This window comes from Haliotis rubra, unplaced genomic scaffold (genome assembly GCF_003918875.1).
Source record: "Haliotis rubra isolate DU_JTF1 unplaced genomic scaffold, ASM391887v1 Scf1909, whole genome shotgun sequence".
NCBI classification, from domain to species: Eukaryota; Metazoa; Mollusca; class Gastropoda; order Lepetellida; family Haliotidae; genus Haliotis; species Haliotis rubra.
The window spans coordinates 72,680-93,406 of NW_025765902.1; the positions used below are offsets into that span (position 1 = coordinate 72,680).

The window sequence follows — 20,727 nt, forward strand, 5'->3', positions numbered from 1 at the left end:
ACCCATCATCTTCCCAACAAGATGATCAACTGTATGCGGTAAAACGCATTCACATAATAAAAGCGATCAGGAGAAACCCATTACTTAATTGAATGGGAAGGTAAACCACAGCGTACCTGGGAACCAGCCTCTAACCTTAGTCCTGAAATGATAAGTGATTACCACGCTTACAGAACCCGATCGGGCTACAGACGAAAACGGAAGCACAAATATTTTGCAAAATCATAGATCATGACCGTCCATGGTATTCCTCCTGAAAACATGTCATCTTCGGTCAAGGTAGATGAGCTCTGACCAACCCCTTACAGGTAATCATATTACCTTGTGTTTTATAAGTGCTACACGCTGTGAAATGTTGCGGCCACAACTTTCCTGCATTATGGTCATCCCATCTGACTTGTCCCTTGGTTTCTTTGTTTTGTCTTAGGTCCATCATGGGGAGTCACCATCCTTTCGTAACTGCTGATATCTGTGCTTCCTGTCCTTTTGCCAGCAATTCTCATCTTTATCTTTTACACGCAACATTCTCGACATAACAATTATCTACTCCTAGAACTCACTTCTGGTCCTGAGTATGTCACTATTGCCTATTTCTTTTTCGCTCACAATGTGTCTTTCCTACTTGCAAACCCAACCGCCTTATGTCAAAGAAATCTTTAACTTTCAGGATATTTCTTTCCCACTCTCACACTCCAACCTGATTTCCATGTCACCAATAAACTGACCGACCGTTCACTCAACATCCCTAGATCAATCTCTCGGCCTCCTATCTCACTTCCCGCAAATTATGCAAACTCTTTCAGCAACAGTTTACCGCATATATTTTACTAGTCCACCATGGGTATTTTCAAGTTTTGGAACCAACTGGCATGGTCTTTTAAAGGTCTTTTAAAGGGGCAAATTGTTGGGAACGCTAAAACTCCCTCATCATTCAACCTGTCTCAATTATATACTATGTATCTTTTCAACTTTTTTAGGTTCCTTTTTGACTTGTCCATCTTTTGAATTGTCCCTGATTTCTTCTACTGCAGTGTATAGTTGTATTTCAGGTCAAATAATTGTATTTCAATCCTTGTACCATAATTGTTTTAAACGTACCAACCCTATGTCCATCCTCTTTTGTTTTGATCATTGTGTATACGTTTGTCAAACGCTATCATGCGCACCTCTTTGATTCTCATTGTACACCTCGGTATTTGTAACCCTTTCCTGTTTTTGTAAAAGCTTTTGAGGACAAAAGCTCCACGACGCATAGGGGTATTATTACAGTGCATATATTTCTTCATATATTTTTATATTTTTCACAAATTATTCATAACAAAGAAAATTCGTATACGTGCAAGTCACAGTGCATAGTGTGTCTTGTTTATAGCCCCGCATATCAAGCGCAGTAGTAGGCAATCAGCAAACGCATCCATGCCAACCTTAAACTAATTAATCAAAGATGAAGCTGCTTGAGCTGTGTCGGCTCCGGCCTTTCTTCTCGGGTACATCCCTTGGTCAAGCACAGATAAGTAGTCCCATCCCAGCAGGAGCATGTCTACCACCAACTAAGTCGTAATCGAAAATCAACTTTTGTTGAACAAGATCGAGATTACCATCATGCCATCCTCTTTGTCCTGGTCAAGGATGCCATGGTCAAGCGCTGACAGATATTTTTGTTAAGCAGCTGACCGTGGCTACACCATAAAGAAAATCAAACCTTGTTAGGTAATCATCTTCTTTACCACCTACCTCGTGTAGTAAACCTTGTCAGCATAGAATTAGATAACGCATATGGAAACTTCAACTTTATAGAAACTTGATAATGACAAACGAGTAGAGCTGTAGAGATTATAAAATCCTGGGTTCTTCCATCCTCAGGCGCACTTGCTTGAATAAAGCCCTGGATCTCACAGCTCTGCCTCGTTTCTTGTTTCAAGGTAAGAAACATTTAAACTTCTTTGTAATTATCGTCCAGAAAATGTTAGAGTTAGGTTAGAAACATTCCTACAACACTTAAAAGCACTTTTCAATGCAAATGCTAGTTCTAGATAACCGATTAATTATTTGCCACCATCCAGGATATTTATTTATGCACATTGCGTCGATGGGTTCCTCAAGTTTATGTTTTCATGTACAAACGAATATTTCTTTTCTGTATGTTTGAACCCGCACACATGTGTTCCTCAGTCTTTGTCTTGTTTTATTCATTTGCGTGTTAAAAGGGATCACCATGTGGGTTAAGATTCTCGTTCAGTAGCCTAGATTCTGGTAAAGCTTAGTCCCACAAAACAGTTCCGAGAGTTTATACAATCATTTCCAGCAAAGACGAAGTTGTATGTATTTTACGATAGTCCGCCGATCAAATGATATTTGTGTAGATTTACTCCCCAGATAATGCGCTCACATGATAGGTATAACAACCAACATTTGTGTTTTGATATTTCACCAACTATATAAGCATTTGAATAATCATATATTAAATGTTCCGTTCCGCGTGCAGTTGTATACGGTACAGAACAGTTTATATGCGAATCACATTACCGTAATCGGTAGAAAATGGTATTGTCTACTCTTCATATTACCAGAAAATATACATTCAAATCCGTGTAGTTTGCAATTACAGTCTTCGTTCCCGTATTTATTTGGCTCCGTAATTTAAGAAATACGCGTAGCCAATGACAACAGCGCCGTCCTAGTACATTATTACATATTCATTTTAACTAAGTTACTGTCTTCTTGTTTGTAAAGCACTGGCAACAATGTAGCACTACTGGCATTACATATATTCTAGGTCTGGCTTAACTCCGTATACGTCGAAATTGCACGTTGCCAATAGCAACACCACTGTCGAAATACACTTACCGTAGTCACCCAAATAGTTCATGATAAAACAAGCTTAAGTAGTAGTACACTAACTAAAACTAGGCCTTCTGTCCCCGTATTTACAACACTTTTATATCTCTCTAATATCACTTACCGTATCTACTGAAATTAATGTATTGAGAAAATAAATGTTAACATTACAGTTAGAATGCGTACAGTCAATACCGGAGTTAAATGGTATATGTCAAATCTGAGCACTTCAGCGCCATTTACCGTATTTGCTCAAGGCATGTATGTTGATAAAGGGAATTTACTTACACTAGTCAGAAAGCGTTACCGTAGTTAATGCATTAAGCGCGACATACCGTAATAGTCGTAAATTCCTACCGTAGTCAATACATTAAGCGCAACATACCGTAATAATCATAAATTCCCTACCGTAGTTAACGCAATAGGCACTACATACCGTAATTGTCATAAATGGGTCCCGTAGTTAACAAATTAGGCACGGCATAAGGTAATAGTGATATAAATCTGCACAACACTTAATGAACTGGGCTTTACATGCTGTAATTAAACTGTTGGGCGCTCCACTCAGTACTTGTTCTTTGCAATTGTTGTTGATGATTAATTTATCCGTCAGGTTATGTTATTTATCAGTACCGTAGTTACTCAAAGGAAATATTGTATTATTTGTATTATGTTTCTGTAAGCAGTTACCGTACATACCCTGTTGTACACATTTGCTTGTGTATTACCTGACTTAGACTTAAACTGTATTAGGATATCATTGATTACTATTTCTATTATTGGTACGTCATTATTATGTATGAATTGACGTATATTGAATGTCATGCAAGACAATTTGCTTGAATAAACCCTGGATCTCACAGCTCTGCCTCCTCTTCTTGTTTCAAGGTTTCAAGGCTTGCTCCTATAGCTAATTCCCCAAATCGAGGTTTCGCGACAGCACCTTTGTAATAACACTAGCGCGCTAAAGGTCGTCCTAACGGACAAAAAGAAAAAGCTGTCTTAATTGGTGGAGACGTTCGATCCTCGATGCCTGGAGCCAACCCTGAAAACTACAAGAGGAGACTGAGAGGCTTCCGTACACCTGAGTCCCTCTAGCAACAACACCACCTCCACAGTTCTAACGGACAAAAAGAAAAGCTGTCTTGGTACAAACAGCTACCAGTGTCACTGTCTATCTCTGATGTAATACGTCTGTTACAGACAGCTGTCCTGATGGCTTTTGCATACAGCTACCAAGTGTCACTGACTATTTCTGATGTAATACTTCTGTTACAGACAGCTGTCCTGATGGTACATACGGCTACCAGTGTCACTGTCTATCTCTGATGCACGTAATACGTCTGTTACAGTCAGCTGTCCTGGATTTGTACATACGGCCGCCAGTGTCACCTGTCTATCTCTGATGTAAGCCACTCTGTTACAGACATCTGTCCTGATGGTACATACAACTACCAGTGTCACTGACTATTTCTGATGTAATAACTTCTGTTACAGACAACTGTCCTGATGGTACATACGGATACCAGTGTCACTGTCTATCTCTGATATAATGCTTCTGTTACAGACAGCTGTCCTGATGGTACATACGGCTACCAGTGTCACTGTCTATCTCTGATATAATGCTTCTGTTACAGAGAGCTGTCCTGATGGTACATACGGCTACCAGTGTCACTGTCTATCTCTGATATAATGCTTCTGTTACAGACAACTGTCCTGATGGTACATACGGCTACCAGTGTCACTGTCTATCTCTGATGTAATACTTCTGTTACAGACAGCTGTCATGATGGTACATACGGCTACCAGTGTCACTGTCTATCTCTGATGTAATACTTCTGTTACAGACAACTGTCCTGATGGTACATACGGCTACCAGTGTCACTGTCTATCTCTGATATAATACTTCTGTTACAGACAGCTGTCCTGATGGTACATACGGCTACCAGTGTCACTGTCTATCTCTCTGATATTATGCTTCTGTTACAGAGAGCTGTCCTGATGGTACATACGGCTACCAGTGTCACTGTTCTATCTCTGATATAATGCTTCTGTTACAGACAACTGTCCTGATGGTACATACGGCTACCAGTGTCACTGTCTATCTCTGATGTAATACTTCTGTTACAGACAGCTGTCATGATGGTACATACGGCTACCAGTGTCACTGTCTGTCTCTGAAGTAATACTTTGTTACAGGCAGATGTCCTGATGGTACATACGGCTACCAGTGTCACTGTCTTTCTCTGATGTAATACTTCTGTTACAGACAGCCGTCCTGATGGTACATACGGCTACCAGTGTCACTGTCTATCTCTGATGTAATACATCTGTTACAGACAGCTGTCCTGATGGTACATACGGCTACCAGTGTCACTGTCTATCTCTGATGTAATACTTCTGTTACAGGCAGCTGTCTTGGTGGTACATACAGGTACAACTGTGGTTACACATGTAACTGTGACCAGAACAAGTGTAACCCTACTTCCGGCTGCAGTCCGCCAAACTGTTCCCCAGGGTGGTCTGGTCCGACATGTCAGAAACGTATGTAACTACACCACCACACAACTACTGACACGATAACGACGTTGTAAACTTTATTCGTATTGACAGCGAAGTTGTCAAATCACACTTTTCTCTTTTATATATAACTGATGCAGCTAATAATATACCGATTTCACTAACTAGATGTGTTTGCAAAACCATGGAACGCATGATAAATAATCGGACTTGTTTGGTACTTGGAAACAAATAACCTTATAACAGATATACAATGTGGTTTCCGTAAAACTGAAGTACTGTCGCTCACTTAGTGCGTTTGGAATCATTTGTTAAAAACGCTCTAATTACTAAACAACATGCTGTGTCTATCTTTTTGATATTGAAAGGTATATGACACTACGTGGAAATATGGCATTTTAAAGAGATTTACATGGCTTCGGATTGCGAGGCCGTTTGCCTCAGTGTATAGCCAAATTCATAACTGACAGACAATTTCAAGTCCGCGTGGGTTCTACCCTGTCTGATCATTACAATCAGGATCAGGGTGTCCTACAATGAAGTATTTTGTCTGTCACAATATTTAGTATAACGATAAATAGTTTATCAAAAAGTTTTAAACGATTCAATTGATGGATCGTTATTTGTGGATGATTTTAATATTTCCTGTCGTGGTCAAAAGTCAAAATTTAATTGTATACACTTCTGTAGAAAATATAAGCCGCATAAGGACCGGAACTTATTTTAAATGGCACTTCCATCAAAGTTGTAAATGTGGCCAAGTTCTTGGGTCTAATTTTCGACTCCCATTTAACGTTTCTTCCTCATATCAAATCTTTAAAAAATAGATACCTGAAGACACTTGATTTGTTGAAAGGCATTTCTAATTCAAAGTGGGAGGGATCAATCTACCCTACTTCATCTATATGGATCACTTGTCCGCTCGAAGCTTGATTATGGCTCCATCGTATATGGTGGAGCCTGCAAAAGCAACCTAAAACTACTTGATTCTGTCCACCACCAAGGCCTAAGACTTTGTCTCTTTGGTCTTTTCGAACTTCTCCGTTGACAGTCTCTGCTTCGTGGCAGATGAGCCATCTCTTGCACAACGCCGTATAAAACTATCTTTACAGTATATTACCAAATTGTACTCTAACACATCTAATCCTGCATATAACTGTGTTGTCAATCCCTCTATGAGGATTTATACACCAAGAAATCTTCTCTTGTTCCGCCTCTAGGAATAAGAACTAAACTCCTTTCTGCTGTTGGCATTGAGCTAGCTAAATATTTCTCCTTCCCGTCTTCTTTCGTCTCCTCCTTGGCAATTGGCTGGGCCACAAGTTGACCTAACATTAACCACGTTTAAAAGTCAGAAACTAATGAATTGTAGTATAAACAAGAATTTCGTCAGTTAAGAAAAACATATAATATATTTAAATCCTTATTTACAGATTGTCATTGGATCCAAAACAATATCTTCTCGATTGCCTGATAAAGCTCTATTTTCACAACAGAAGCAAATGCCATATTAACAGCCTTAAAATATATTAATAAACACCCTAAATATATACAATATATCATCCTTTCTGACTCTATCATCTTTCTTGCCTTCAGGCTATTAAAAATCTTTCTTGTAAATATTCACTTTCAAAGGTCACATGCAACGTAAAACACAACTTTGCAGATTTTGATACCTTTCCGTATGGACTTACCGAAACAAATCATCAAAATGCAAATTCAACGCGATGAAAAAACGCGCGGAATCGGAGTTCAAACGATTCACTAATTTCCCCTGCGCTTGGGGAAAAGTGGTTTCAACAGCTGGGCTGGGCTGCGCTGGCCTGGGCTGCGCTGGGCTGTATAATGAGCTTGCAACTGGCCAATGCGACATCGTCTTTGTTGGTTACCCAGCCACGTTGGCATTTCTGGCAACACAATGGCCGATCTTGCTGCTAGGGCAGCACTCAACAAATCTGTGACACCACTGCTTATCCCATACTCTGATTATAAGTTAACATCAGATCTTATATCCGTGCGACGATGTCGCATTGGCCCATACTATATATACTCATGAGTACCTGTTAAAGGCGAGGATCCTCCGTTTTGTATCCTTTGTGATGAAGGAATCACGGTCAAGCATGTGCAGCTTGACTGTGTTGATTTTTCCATCACATGGGATAAATATTTTAATGTTAAATCAGTTAAGGGTCTTTTAATGTCAATTATCATTTAATCATTGAAAGTTTAAAAGAAATATAATTACTAGATACATTTTGACACGTGGTTTGTAGATAGATACATATTTTATTGTTGGTAGATTAGATTAGTAACTGAGATTGTTAGTGGCTGTGCCCTCACATTATTGTCCTCCCGAGAGGGTACGTAAGTCCCAAAACTTTCCAAGTTAATTTAAACTTACCACGATTTTTTTTAAAAAGGTAGTATTTTTTGTGATTTTGATTTTGGCTAAACTTTCCAACCATCGCCAGTGACTGAAGGGATGGTAGAAATCCAACTAGGGTCCATGCAGGTAGCAAAGGTACTGTAAGTCCCCATGGTCCCTAGTATGGTGATCTACCTTCAGCCTGATTTTTTTGGTGTTGTTTTGAAATGATTTAACATTTTACACTAAAATCAAACTAGTTTTAATCGATTTGTGATGTTGATATTCTAGTCGTTATACTGTCCTTCGCTGGCTTTTTTATAATTAGTATATATATATGTTTATTCTTAGTTCATAACTTTTGTCGTCACAATATGGCCGAAATATTGCCGATGACGTTAAATATTACCTCACTCACTTACTCACTTATAATATACTCTGACATGAAACATTTATCTATTTTTTAAGTTAAGGGGTCACATCCATTCAGAATCCCCTATATAAATAAACACTATGGCGTCTTGGTCCATGAATCTTGTGGTTGGACGTGTTTTCTCTGTTGTAGTAGACGTACTAATATATATAATGATGATGTATTATGTTTAAGAGAAGCTCATTTGAAGACACGCGACGGGAGAACGTCTAACAGTATTGACAACTTTCAAAGTTGAAAAGAAGAGGCGTGTTTGATCTGATAAGAAGTCATTGTTGTTCGCATGCCCCGTTAACTTCACGATTCCATCTATGAGTGCTGCAGGAGGGTCACGTTAGTGACTGTTACACAGTTATTGGTTAAATTCGATTCTCCGGATATCATTTTCAGTTTTAAAGTGACTAGTGAAACCGAAACACGAGTCTCATTAACCAATTCCACCCGTGAAGGTCCTGGTTAGAATATTCATCTTCAGTATCCAATAACGGTATCGGGTGGTCAGGTTCGCTGACTGGGCTGACACATGTCATCGGTTACCAATTGAGCAGATCGATGCTCATGCTGTTGATCACTGGATTGTCTGGTCCAGACCCGATTATTTACAGACTGTCGCCATATGGCTTGGAATATTGCTGAGTGAGGCGTAAAACTCAACACACTCACTCACTCACTCATTAACCAAATCAGACAATGACCTACTTATAAGTCGATTCGAATTTGCTCGTGCGAAAGTGAAAAAGAGACACTACAAACAACTATGGTTACACTAAATTCCAATTCCCTTGTTTCATAAGAAGATTTTTCTTCGAGGTTTTGGCAGCATGTCGTTAATCCACCAAGCTTTTTCATATCCATTACCGCCAAGTTGGCCTGTGAGGCCCGGTCACCCTTACGATTCATATCATGAAAATATAATCTGGATATAAAATCTGCATTCGTACTGGATGATTCTTCACACTTGCGTGTGTCCACCTGTATTCAGAATGTAGAATTTCAAGCAAAGTTTGAGGGATAAACGGAAAGATTATATATTTTTGATGAAATAACTTAATAGAAGTGCATTTTCCAACCTTTTGTTAAAAAATCTAAAAAATCCTCAAATTTTCTCCTTTTTACTGTAGCCTTACTGCTCCAGATGGCCTTATACACATTCTCCTTCATTGTTTGACAGTGTCTGACAGTGGCCACACTGGTTATTCCATTTGACAGTAACTCTGTCGAAGAGCCATATCAGTCAAAACGTTATCAGTTGTCCTGTCCAGAGTTATCTGTCTGCCAAATTCACCTATCTGTGTTTGCCCTCCTTTCAAAGACAAGGAATGCATCTGCATGGGTAAAATGATCCAGATTCTAAACAATTTCAAACCATATAAGGCTGGCTTCATTTGGCACGTACTGGGTAAAGAGCATGTGCCTCTGTATGGCACAAACTGCTCGTCCACCGTTAGACTGGCTCCAGGAGAATAATAATGCATAAGCGATAGCTGAAATACTGCCCACATATCACGGATTGCTGCCAGTTTATCTCTTTCCTTGCGTTGATATCTAGTTGTCTTGTCAAAACGGAGGCAGTTAGCAAATGCTGGAACTTCCTTGTTATTGTAGCCATGAATGCCATAGTGAGTGAGTGAGTGAGTGAGTGAGTTAAAATTTAACGTCACATCGGCAATATTTCAGCCATATCGTGACGAGAACAATTAATTTTATACATAGTAAGTAATGGTAAACTGTAAAAACTGTCAACGAAGGACAGTAAAATAACTAGATTATCACAGATTCGAATTTAAAACTAAATCTAAAAAAATTTAACTGTAGGGGACAGCACAATAATATAAAAATAGGCTATAAATCGCCAACAACTGAAGGTAGATCACCATACTAGGGACCATGGGCATGAATGCCATAAGTCTTGCTCCAGAGAACATCTGTATCCGGCATGTTCTGCTTCATGATGCCCAGTTTGAGAAGCATTCCAATAAGAGCACGAATTTCCATTGCATCTGTATCTCACCACTTTCCTTTCCTGGCCTGGAAAAGTCGGTTCCCTTCAGGATTTGTGTGTTGGACTATCTCGTCGATGACAGACTTAGAAAGGTAAAGGTTAAAGGCAACCACTTCCTCTGCGACATGGCCACAATTGATGCTCTTCTGCAAACGACCTGAGAGGATATTCAATGCTTGTATGCGTGATTGGGGCGGCTATATTGATGATCAAACTGTTCCGTCTTTACCTACATACTGCTCACCGCTTGTGTCAGTAGAAAGATGTTCTTCTTCACCATCAGAACAGTCACCGCTGTCACTAACACTTTCTTCAGACTCTGATCCACTGTCAGAAGGTACTGCCTGAGCATCACCACCACCACCATCATCTGCAGCAGCAGGTTGTAGCAAAACATTACGAAATCTTCTTCTCAAACTTGACTATGATTTTTCCATGACAGCGCATTAATATTTCAAAGTTTTATCTATGAGGTATCTTTTAGCATAAATTCTCGTTTAATTATCGGCTTTTTAAAGAAATTGAGTTGCATCACAAATTTCGATTTATATGCTTTGTATATACTAAATTTTAATGTATGGTCAAATACATTGATGACTAGGTTTGTTTGTGGATGTACCGTCAAAGAGGGTTGAAGTAGTGTAAAGAAATTGTCCCCTGAGAGAATACGTAAGACCACGTCATTCATGGTCTAATTATTCGAACTAATCGTAGAATATGTGTTCGTTTAATCCATGGCTAATTTGCTCAAAATCGCTAGTATCTGAAGAGATGGTATGAATCCAGCTAGAGTCCATGTAGGTAGCAAAAGTACTGTAAGTCCTTATGGTCGCTAGTATGGAGATCTAACATCAGTTGTTGGTGATCTATAGTCCATGTGTGTGTGTATTGTTTTATAGGTTTATGATAAATTGCTAATTTTGAGTCTTAATCTGTTATAGTCTTGTTTTCTTACTGTCCTTTGTCGACATATAGTTATATTGTCTGGTCTAATTTTTAATATAACCAAACTTTCATAGTCACGATATGGCTGAGATAATGCCGACGTCACTTTAAATTTGAACTCGCTCACTCATCTTTGACTGGCAGAAACTATGCAATGTATTCAGAAGGAGTGAGTGAGTTGGGGTTTACACCGCTTTTAGCAATATTCCAGCAATATCAGGGCGGGGACATCAGAAATAGGCTTCACACATTGTACCCATGTGGGGAATCGAATCTGGGCCTTCGGCGTGACAAGCGAACGCTTTAACCACTAGGCTACCCCACCGCCCCGTATTCATAAGGAAGCTTTATCAAGTGGTGTTGACTGAAAAATGAGGGGTGACCGGGCCTCAGAGGCTCGGCATGGCAGTTGCTGTACAAATATATGCTTTTTTAGATTAATAGTAATTATTTCAAAATAATAAATTGAAACTTGTTCACAGCAATCAGATATTGTAAATTCAGGGAATACATTGCATACTGAACATTTATATAAAGAAATAAAGTTTTGGCATACCATAAAAGTGCACTCGGGCCTCAAATGACCCGCTTGGTGGGATTTAACTAAGACGTCAAAGACTGCCCCTGTTTGAAGAGGTCGTACACTGATTCACAATTCCCTGGCTACACCTGTTATATGTTTCATTGTGTATTTTCGTAACGTACAATGTGATTGATATAATATCAAGTCCGTACCAGACCGCCAAAACCTTTCTAGTGGCCAAGCCTCGATTTGAGATTTCTACGATTTCCAGATTTCCGTTTGTCAGAGCACGCTGTACGACAGATCACGCTGCACGACGTGTCTGCAAGGATTAGAAGGAGTGTAGTGTTGCAATATGCAAGTGATTAGGTGTATCAAATAATACTGATTAATATTTATATATCCAGTTGATTGTGCAGCGGACAATAATTAGGACCTGTACAACGTGATTTATACTTCTGCTGGAGCAAAGCAATACGGATTCACACCCCAGACTGGATGCAGACAGTTGGTATTGAGAAGGTGCCTGTCGATTTCATAGAAGCAAATACAAAATCACACAATTGTATTTTGGTTTTACTGAAAGAAAGCAATGTAACATCTTTGCAGTTCAGACAACGTCTTGTCGAAATGTTAACCTCAAAATACTGAATGTATGAAGCACAACATAACGTTAGTGTGACAAGGTCATTTTGTTGCAACGTCGAATGTTTCAGCTGACACACTGTTCCAACATCCATGCATGTGTAGTGAGTTCACAGTTCACATGTTTTTCAACATCAGTTGCTTAAAAGGCCTCGCTCTTGTTTTGAATTTGAATATGCCGACAAAATAAGTTGTTTCAGACGAAATCAGGAATAGTTGTATTCAGGCTTTGAGTCATCGTTGGACACGATGATGTGAAACGTTGTCACAGAAAATGAAATTGATTTGTTACAATATCTTTTAATAAATATTATCAGGAAAATAGAAATGCAATGAAATATATACTGTAAGATTAACTTAACATGCCTGGATTATATTTCATGTTTGGTGATTCTGTACTATGGTAGTACGATGTGCTGTGTACGCATATGTACGTGATTCATTCAGGTCCAGAAACAACAGCGTTAGGCGTAAATACATTATCGTTTCAGTGCACTAATACATATTGAAATACATCGGGAAGATTTCAAAATGATATTTCTGAATTAAGCCTAATAAACATTTGTTCTTTTCATTTCGTAATTGTTTATCATTGTTAAACATTGATAACATGGAAAGATAGCTAACTGGCCATTCCTTCATTCACCAATGCCATTTGCGTACATTTATCGCGAATCACTGTACAGTGATACCAGTTTCCTCACTGCAATACTCACCATTAAATGTTAAAATGTTAAAACATATGTAACATCTTTATTGCATCAGTTCATTTTTTGACAGTAACATGTATGTAATTTCTCTATTAGCATCTTACACGTAGTGTCTAAATGTTGTGCTGAAAACACTGAATGCAAACAAGTTGAACCATTTTGGAAGACGTTTGTCGTTGATGCAGATAACGTTGCGAGGGGAAACCTACATCATCCAGTGGAGATGGTCCTTTCTCGTCATCCCAAGCTACAGACGGGAAAACACTGCTGCAAACAGTTACACTGTCTGTATAGAGACAGAGCCCAGGAGTCCCAACTGGTGGCGAGTGGATCTCAATGACACAATGTTGATACGTGACGTCACCATCTACTTCAGAACTGACCGTAAGTATAGTATCGTTATTTATTGTCAACCAACTACAACGATAATATTCGGTAACAATTGCTTTGTGTATGTTTATTGTTCGTTTTTGTGGGTCTGTTGCATGTGTGATACTACATCACATGCGACAGTCTGACTCAACCATTCTTTTGGTACAATGTGAAAACGTGTTAACATCCTCAGATGTATGTGATTTCGTTCCTGAGAATGTACTGAAGTAAATATTCCAGATACACCAAGGAGAAATGGTATCCATGTGTACGTGACCAACTCCACGGATGCACCCAGTGGTGACAACTGCTATACCGTGACAGGAAGAAGTGATGGAAGCGACATTGCTGACGTCACACGGGCACCTTGCTCGGGCAGAGGGCGCTACATTTTACTTTACACAACAGTGAACAATGATGGCGACACACTGCCTTTGCTTGACTTTTGTGAGGTGGAAGTAGACGGTAGGCAAACACTACTGTGTCTGTATTGTCGTTATACTATAAGTGCTCTAATGCCGGATGCAGCGAAATTATGACGAAATGAAGTGCTATTTGATATTTATGCTTACAGTTCGAATCGTATATCATTGACTCTGCTTTGGCAGAGATTTCCTATAATATGGAAAAGGTTTTACACTAATAAACAACAGTCACTCCAAGCAAGCAAACTTCACCATTGCTGTACAATTTTTTCGAAAAAAGGATCTAATCACTAAGATTTATAATTCACTACGCTTGATAAACATATAGGTTCACTTATACACATACATACATACATAGTACATGAACATTTACAACAGAATTGTGCTTACAAATGCATATAGATAAATACATGTAAACCTTTGTGGGGATCGTGTCTGTAAAACATCTTCATTACAGTGTGTGGTCTTCGTACTTTCGGCGCTGACTGTGTCAACTACTGCCACTGTGACGGCGATACGTGCAACTACGTCAGCGGTGTCTGTCCTAGTGACACGTGTATGTCAGGGTTGGGTCGGCAGCAGTTGCAATATGAGTGAGTAAGATCGACAAATTGGAGGTCAGAAAAAGGATGAAATGAAAACCATACAACCGTACAAAAGAAGTTTGTTGTTGACCAACCATTCCATCCATTCTATAAATTAATTGTCATGACTTATGACTTATCTGTAACAACAATTGTACTGTTAATTTAAAAGATATAAAACATAAACTCTATATCTATTTAAATGTACTTACTGTAAACGTAATGTATTTCAGAGAAATAATCACAATCTCTGTATCTCCCATTTCAGCCTGTCCGACGGGACACTATGGACGAGGCTGCTCCAAGTCATGCACAGACAGACAGTGTAAGGACAACACCTCCAGCTGTAGCCATGACACCGGGGAATGTTCAGGTGGATGTCTGGCAGGCTACAGAACACCGGACTGTACACAGGGTAAAGAGTCCTTACTATTTGTTGAGTACACAGGGTAAAGAGTCTTTAACATTTGTTGAGTACACAGGGTAAAGACTCTTTAACATTTGTTGAGTACACAGGGTAAAGATTCTTTACTATTTGTTGAGTACACAGGGTAAAGAATCTTAAAACAGTTGTTGAGTACACAGGGTAACGACTCTTTACTCATTTGTTGAGCACACAGGGTAAAGATTCTTTTAACATTTGTTGAGCACACAGGCTAAAGACTGTTGAAAATTTGTTGAGTACACAGGGTAAAGACGCTTAAGTTCACGTCTATTTGAATAGTGATCTGGTTGATGAAGGCGGAATGGGATAGAAGCACATCGAATGAGACTGGGTGGCACAAAAGGAATTAACACACAAATGTGCAGAGAGTAAGCAGAGACCTCTGCCCTAAACCAACATTCCGAACAACTGATGTCTTGAAATTAGTTCTGACTATCTTGACATTTTATCCCAAACATCTGACTAAGTATGTTTTTAAAGAATGCATAGACACGTATGGAGAGGATTGTGGCAGAAACTGTCTGACAGACACTGTAGTGACACCACCTCGTCAAGATGTGATCACGTGACTGGGTTGTGTGATGGGGGCTGCAGGCCCGGATGGAAGGGTGTCGACTGTACAACAGGTGAGAACTGAATGTACTGTAATATTCTTTTGTATAAAATATAGTCCGTCACAGTGCATATCTCTAGGTCAGTCATCTTACAGATATCTTATTTCATCAGCTTATCAAGGGGTCACACAAATAACAATTATTTTGCAAATTTAATCAAATGTTAAGCAGCGAGTGGTGTTTTCCCTGCCAGTCTGATGTGCTCTTTCAGTCTGAGAAGTCTGTCATCTAGTTCAAAGTGATCCAAGTGTCATGTACCATGTATCGTGGAAGGGAAACAATGATAGCACAAGGTTGTAATAACAGAGCTGACAATCCCCCTAATGTTAAAAGTTAAAATGGCCTATGTTACTGATATCACCAAATTTTGTCTGTTATATGTATATTTGTATTCTTCTTGTACCACCGTGGTGGTTTGGGAGAAATAAACATTGCTATATAATTTGACATTGGAGAAGATGTAGTGATTAAGTTTATCCCTAACTTTGAGATGATGATCTGCACGACTAAATAAATATATTAGCTGTTTCTGAAAACAACCCACTCCAAACAATATCATTGTACATGTTTTTATATATCTTTATTGGATTATAATGTAAAAAACTATGCTAAACATGTACATAGAGATACACAGACCAACCACCGCTTTGAAACTTTAACTTGCGATTCAGTATCACTAATATCATCATGTCGTTTAATTTAAGTGAAACTGCATTAATTACCGTTTCTCCAAACCCAACATCATACCCTTCAGTGACTGGTCAATCATTTCCCCATTCTGCTTACAGTAATGTTTGCAGGCAAATTGGGATTGTAGGCAGAATGGGATGTAACCTTTTAGGACGACGACGCCCGTGCACATTTGTTAACCGTGCACAAATCATCCCTGCTCACCTCCAGCAGCACAACATCCATACAATAACATGGACAGCAGCAAGCCCACACCATTCCCTCACTGAACACAGGTGTATATCAGGGAGATTTTTTGGTCAGCGTTATGTGCCAGCCTCAAGTGTCGCCGCCGTATATGCAGGAGGAGTATGATTCATATGTAGTACGCATCGTTGGGTTAACGAATGTTTGATATATCGTGGCGGTGTTACACATCATACCTGTCCCCAAACGTCAACTTCGAAATTCACCATCTTAATCCTATTCTTGGTATTTGCATGAAAATGCTGAAATTGATGAAACCACGCGTGCTGAAGACATGAGTGACGGCGTTGTGTCATACATCCTCGACCTGCATCATTGCCCACGATATTGACAGGATTATTTACATATCGACGTCTAGCGGTGGTAGAAACATTATGGAATAAGTTTGAACACCCATCTGTGCAATTTGAGGCTGATTTCATAGAACCAGTCTTTGTGCAATAGGAGCTGCATTGGTTTGGTTTCGCTTTTTTATTTACAACTTGTATTTCTTTCAATGACAGCATGTATACAAGGGGTGGAATATGGAGCCAACTGTACGGGTACCTGCAGTGCCCGGATGTGTGAGGGAGGGAATGCCACCTGTCCCCAGGATTCAGGCCGCTGTGAGAACGGGATGCCAATCAGGGTTTCAGGGAGAAGACTGCACTACTGGTAAGGCAAATCCACAAGTGTTTAGAATGGTTACTTTGTGTGTACCATTCTTTCAGAAATGGGAATAAACTATATCTAAACCTGTAGATGCATGTTGCCTACTCTGCATTTAGATGTTGCTTTTCATAGAACCATGTTTGTGCAATAGGAGCTGAATTGAAGTTATACCTTGTCTGCGATTGGTTTGGTTTCACTTTTATTTACAACTTGTATTTCTTTCAATGACAGCATGTATACAAAGGGTGGAATATGGAGACCAACTGTACGGGTAACTGCAGTGCCCGATATGTGTGAGGATGGAATGACACCTGTCCTCAGGATTCAGGCCGCTGTGAGAACGGATGTCAGCCAGGATATATGGGGAAGACTGCACTATTGGTAAGCGACATTCACAAGTCTTTATTGTCTTTAATTTGGCTTAACATTATTCAAGGAATGTAATGAAAGGTCGAATAAACAAACTGGTACAATTTCACAATCCCCAAATTGACATGCTTCTATTTGGATGAACCATTGCTAATAAAGTATGAAATGAGTCTTAAAAAAGGAAGTAGACTGGGTTTGGTTTTCTTTCACATTCGGTATACAGCATGTACTTTATTCATTGACAGCATGCATACAAGGGGTGGAATATGGAGCTAACTGTTCGGGTACCTGCAGTGCCCGTATGTGTGAGGAGGGAATGCCACCTGTCCCCAGGATTCAGGCCGCTGTGAGAACGGATGCCAGTCAGGGTTTAAGGGAGAAGACTGCACTACTGGTAAGGCCAAATCACAAGTGTTAAGAATGGTTACTTTGTGTGTACCATTCTTTTCAGAAATGGGAATAAACTATACCTAAAACTGCAGGTGCATGTTTCCCTACTCTGCATTTAGATGTTGCTTTTCATAGAACCATGTTTGTGCAATAGGAGCTGAATTGAAGTTATACCTTGTCTGCGATTGGTTTGGTTTCACTTTTTATTTACAACTTGTATTTCTTTCAATGACAGCATGTATACAAGGGGTGGAATATGGAGCCAACTGTACGGGTAACTGCAGTGCCCGGATGTGTGAGGGAGGGAATGCCACCTGTCCTCAGGATTCAGGCCGCTGTGAGAACGGATGTCAGCCAGGATATATGGGGGAAGACTGCACTATTGGTAAGCGACATTCACAAGTCTTTATTGTCTTTAATTTGGCTTAACATTATTCAAGGAATGTAAATGAAAGGTCGAATAAACAAAATGGTACAATTTCACAATCCCCAAATTGACATGCTTCTATTTGGATGAACCATTGCTAATAAAGTATGAAATGAGTCTTAAAAGGAAGTAGGCTGGTTTGGTTTTCTTTTCACATTCGGTATACAGCATGTACTTTATTCATTGACAGCATGCATACAAGGGGTGGAATATGGAGCTAACTGTTCGGGTAACTGCAGTGCCCGTATGTGTGAGGGAGGGAATGCCACCTGTCCTCAGGATTCAGGCTGCTGTGAGAACGGATGCCAGTCAGGGTTTAAGGGAGAAGACTGCACTACTGGTAAGGCCAATCACAAGTGTTTAGAATGGTTACTTTGTGTGTACCATTCTTTCAAAAATGGGAATAAACTATAACTAGAACTGCAGGTGCATGTTTCCTACTCTGCATTTAGATGTTGCTTTCATAGAACCATGTTTTGTGCAATAGGAGCTGAATTGAAGTTATACCTTGTCTGCGATTGGTTTGGTTTCACTTTTATTTACAACTTGTATTTCTTTCAATGACAGCATGTATACAAGGGGTGGAATATGGAGCCAACTGTACGGGTAACTGCAGTGCCGGATGTGTGAGGAGGGAATGACATCTGTCTCCTGGATTCAGGCCGCTGTGAGAACGGGTGTCAGTCAGGGTGGATGGGAGAAGACTGCAGACAAAGTAGAGTGGCAAGAAACGTATATCATACTGCAATATGAAACCGCCTCTACCCTGGATGTATGATGTGAGCCCGAATTAGTGGATTCTAAACGGAAATGCCAAAAGGCATTACATTTTCAATGTATCCCAGGAAATGAACTGACAGGTTTTCACCAAATGCTATAAAACATTCTGAAGCATGTCTTGAAGTGCATCCTATCAATATACATTTTCTTGAAGAATGTCCGTCAAGGACGTTTGAAGTGTTAACTGTTCCTCCACGTGTGGACATTGTGTGGACGATGAACCTTTGTCACCATGTCCACTGGAACCTGTCTCAAGGGCTGCAGTCCAGGCTGGGTCAGCGACACCTGTCAACAAGGTAAGTTTAAGCAGTGGTCTCCCAGCAACATGGATTCCTGCACATTATTCGGTTTAGTATTCAGTTAAAATCAAACAATGTAGCCGTTGCTTACATGAAGTCAATTTGCATTTTATTGCTCGCTTCCCCTAAGCCTTCTTCCTACATGAGTCTGACTCGGGGTGAAATATCACAGAGTGTTCAACCCAACTCATTTACTCAGACATCGATGTACACTGTTTTTGCATATTTTCAGCCAATAGACAATCTCCATCGCTATCCCTCCGGAAATGGTGCGGTCGTTGGTGGCGCGGTTGGTGGAGTTGTTGCTGTAGCTGTGATTGTTGTCAGTATTGTAGCAGTTTTCTTTACAGGTATCATGCATATTTCTCCTTGTCTGTTTTTGAAAATGAGCGTACTTCTACTTTTCGAAGAAGTGTTATAAAAAATAATAACAGCATCGTAACAGGTTGGTATTCTGGAACCCATATTTAATCGTAAGAGTCGGGCAACGGGATCGTCTGCCTCGCTGACATGCTTGATGGCACCGTATCCCAACTGCGCATACCCGTGGTCGCGATGTTAACAACTTGACCGTCTGGGATATTGCTTGGTTCAGTGTAAAAATATCGAACACTTCCATTGCTATATATATAAAACCATTAACCTGCGAGAGCGCTTACACAATATCAAAATAGACAAATTGTAAAAATGATTTGTTTGTTCTTATTTTCAATTTAAGTGGAACAATTAGGGCTAAACAACTTGCCATAAATTAAACATACGACTTTCATCAGCATGGCGTCTTCTTCATTGACCAAGCATTGTCTAAATATCGGACATGAAAATGTTCCTGTATTGTTCAAGGAGGAAAAGAAATTCCAACAAGAAGAGAAGTGATACTTCTGTGTATGAGGACGTGTCTGCCTTTGAACCCACACAAGAACAAGAGCTGCAAGGTAACGTTCAACCAACATTCCAGATTTAGGCCTCAGCGTTTAGATGGTGAACATGAGCTTTAGGCATCCTGCTGCACTGCTGTAGATCTTCCAGAGACAGACGTCATCAAAGGACATCATTCTGGAAGTGAAGCCTGGTTTTATTCTTGAGAGAATGCATATACCAATGAGGTTTCTCACAGTATTATATATATTATATTTGTGTGAAACTGTTTTACAGGCACCAAGTGACAAGCGGCTGTTTTCATTGAGCTCCCAGTTCTATATGATGTGTTTCTGCAGAAGCAGCACCCAGCGTGAATGCTGGTTATGAGGAGGAGGCGGTGCGTGATGCTGATGGATCTGGGAAGAACACAGCTGGTACATTACTACAACATTGACCAGCCATGATGACTGGAGGTCGAGGTGAACAAGCTGGGGGACAAGATCAGAGACATGCAGGCAACAAAACAGGGATTTGAGAAGGAGTACAAGGTGTTCCATCCTAACATGATTGCAGCTGGTTCTTTGGGGAATATT

At 39.8% G+C, this 20,727-nt stretch overlaps 2 protein-coding genes across 4 annotated transcripts; both read left to right on the forward strand.

Moving 5' to 3' along the window:
* The first annotated feature begins 13,327 nt into the window (after positions 1 to 13,327).
* On the forward strand, positions 13,328 to 18,849 carry LOC124274451. Of its 3 annotated transcripts, none has more exons than XR_006897950.1 (7): positions 13,328 to 13,365; positions 13,594 to 13,818; positions 14,236 to 14,371; positions 14,631 to 14,777; positions 15,288 to 15,433; positions 17,623 to 17,771; positions 18,385 to 18,528. XR_006897950.1 is itself a non-coding variant. In XM_046709815.1 (7 exons), exons 3-7 carry the CDS (start codon positions 14,728 to 14,730, stop codon positions 18,822 to 18,824), a joined length of 558 nt encoding a protein of 185 aa, XP_046565771.1. In that variant the 5' UTR covers positions 13,594 to 13,818; positions 14,236 to 14,371; positions 14,631 to 14,727; the 3' UTR covers positions 18,825 to 18,849. The 3 variants fall into 3 exon arrangements, 1 of the variants encoding a protein (XP_046565771.1); XM_046709815.1 differs by lacking the exon at positions 13,328 to 13,365 and adding an exon at positions 18,762 to 18,849 and having other exon boundaries at positions 18,385 to 18,534; XR_006897949.1 differs by lacking the exons at positions 13,328 to 13,365; positions 18,385 to 18,528 and adding an exon at positions 18,003 to 18,042.
* Position 18,850: 1 nt separating this feature from the next.
* Positions 18,851 to 20,568, forward strand: LOC124274452 (the record flags this gene model as incomplete). The annotated part of the gene is made up of 5 exons (XM_046709816.1): positions 18,851 to 18,909; positions 19,129 to 19,270; positions 19,506 to 19,623; positions 20,117 to 20,208; positions 20,491 to 20,568. Coding segments are annotated over exons 2-5 (352 nt in total), but the record flags the coding sequence as incomplete, so codon positions are not given.
* Positions 20,569 to 20,727: the final 159 nt, after the last annotated feature.

What these genes read in the sequence shown, in the direction of transcription:
- LOC124274451 (XM_046709815.1), top strand. Translation starts at nt 14,728, where the DNA reads ATGTTCAGGTGGATGTCTGGCAGGCTACAGAACACCGGACTGTACACA. An exon ending in GGGAGAAGACTGCACTACTG is followed by an intron (nt 17,772 to 18,384) that starts GTAAGGCCAAAT and finishes ATTCATTGACAG; the next exon opens with CATGCATACAAGGGGTGGAA. An exon ending in GGGAGAAGACTGCACTACTG is followed by an intron (nt 18,535 to 18,761) that starts GTAAGGCCAATC and finishes TTTCAATGACAG; the next exon opens with CATGTATACAAGGGGTGGAA.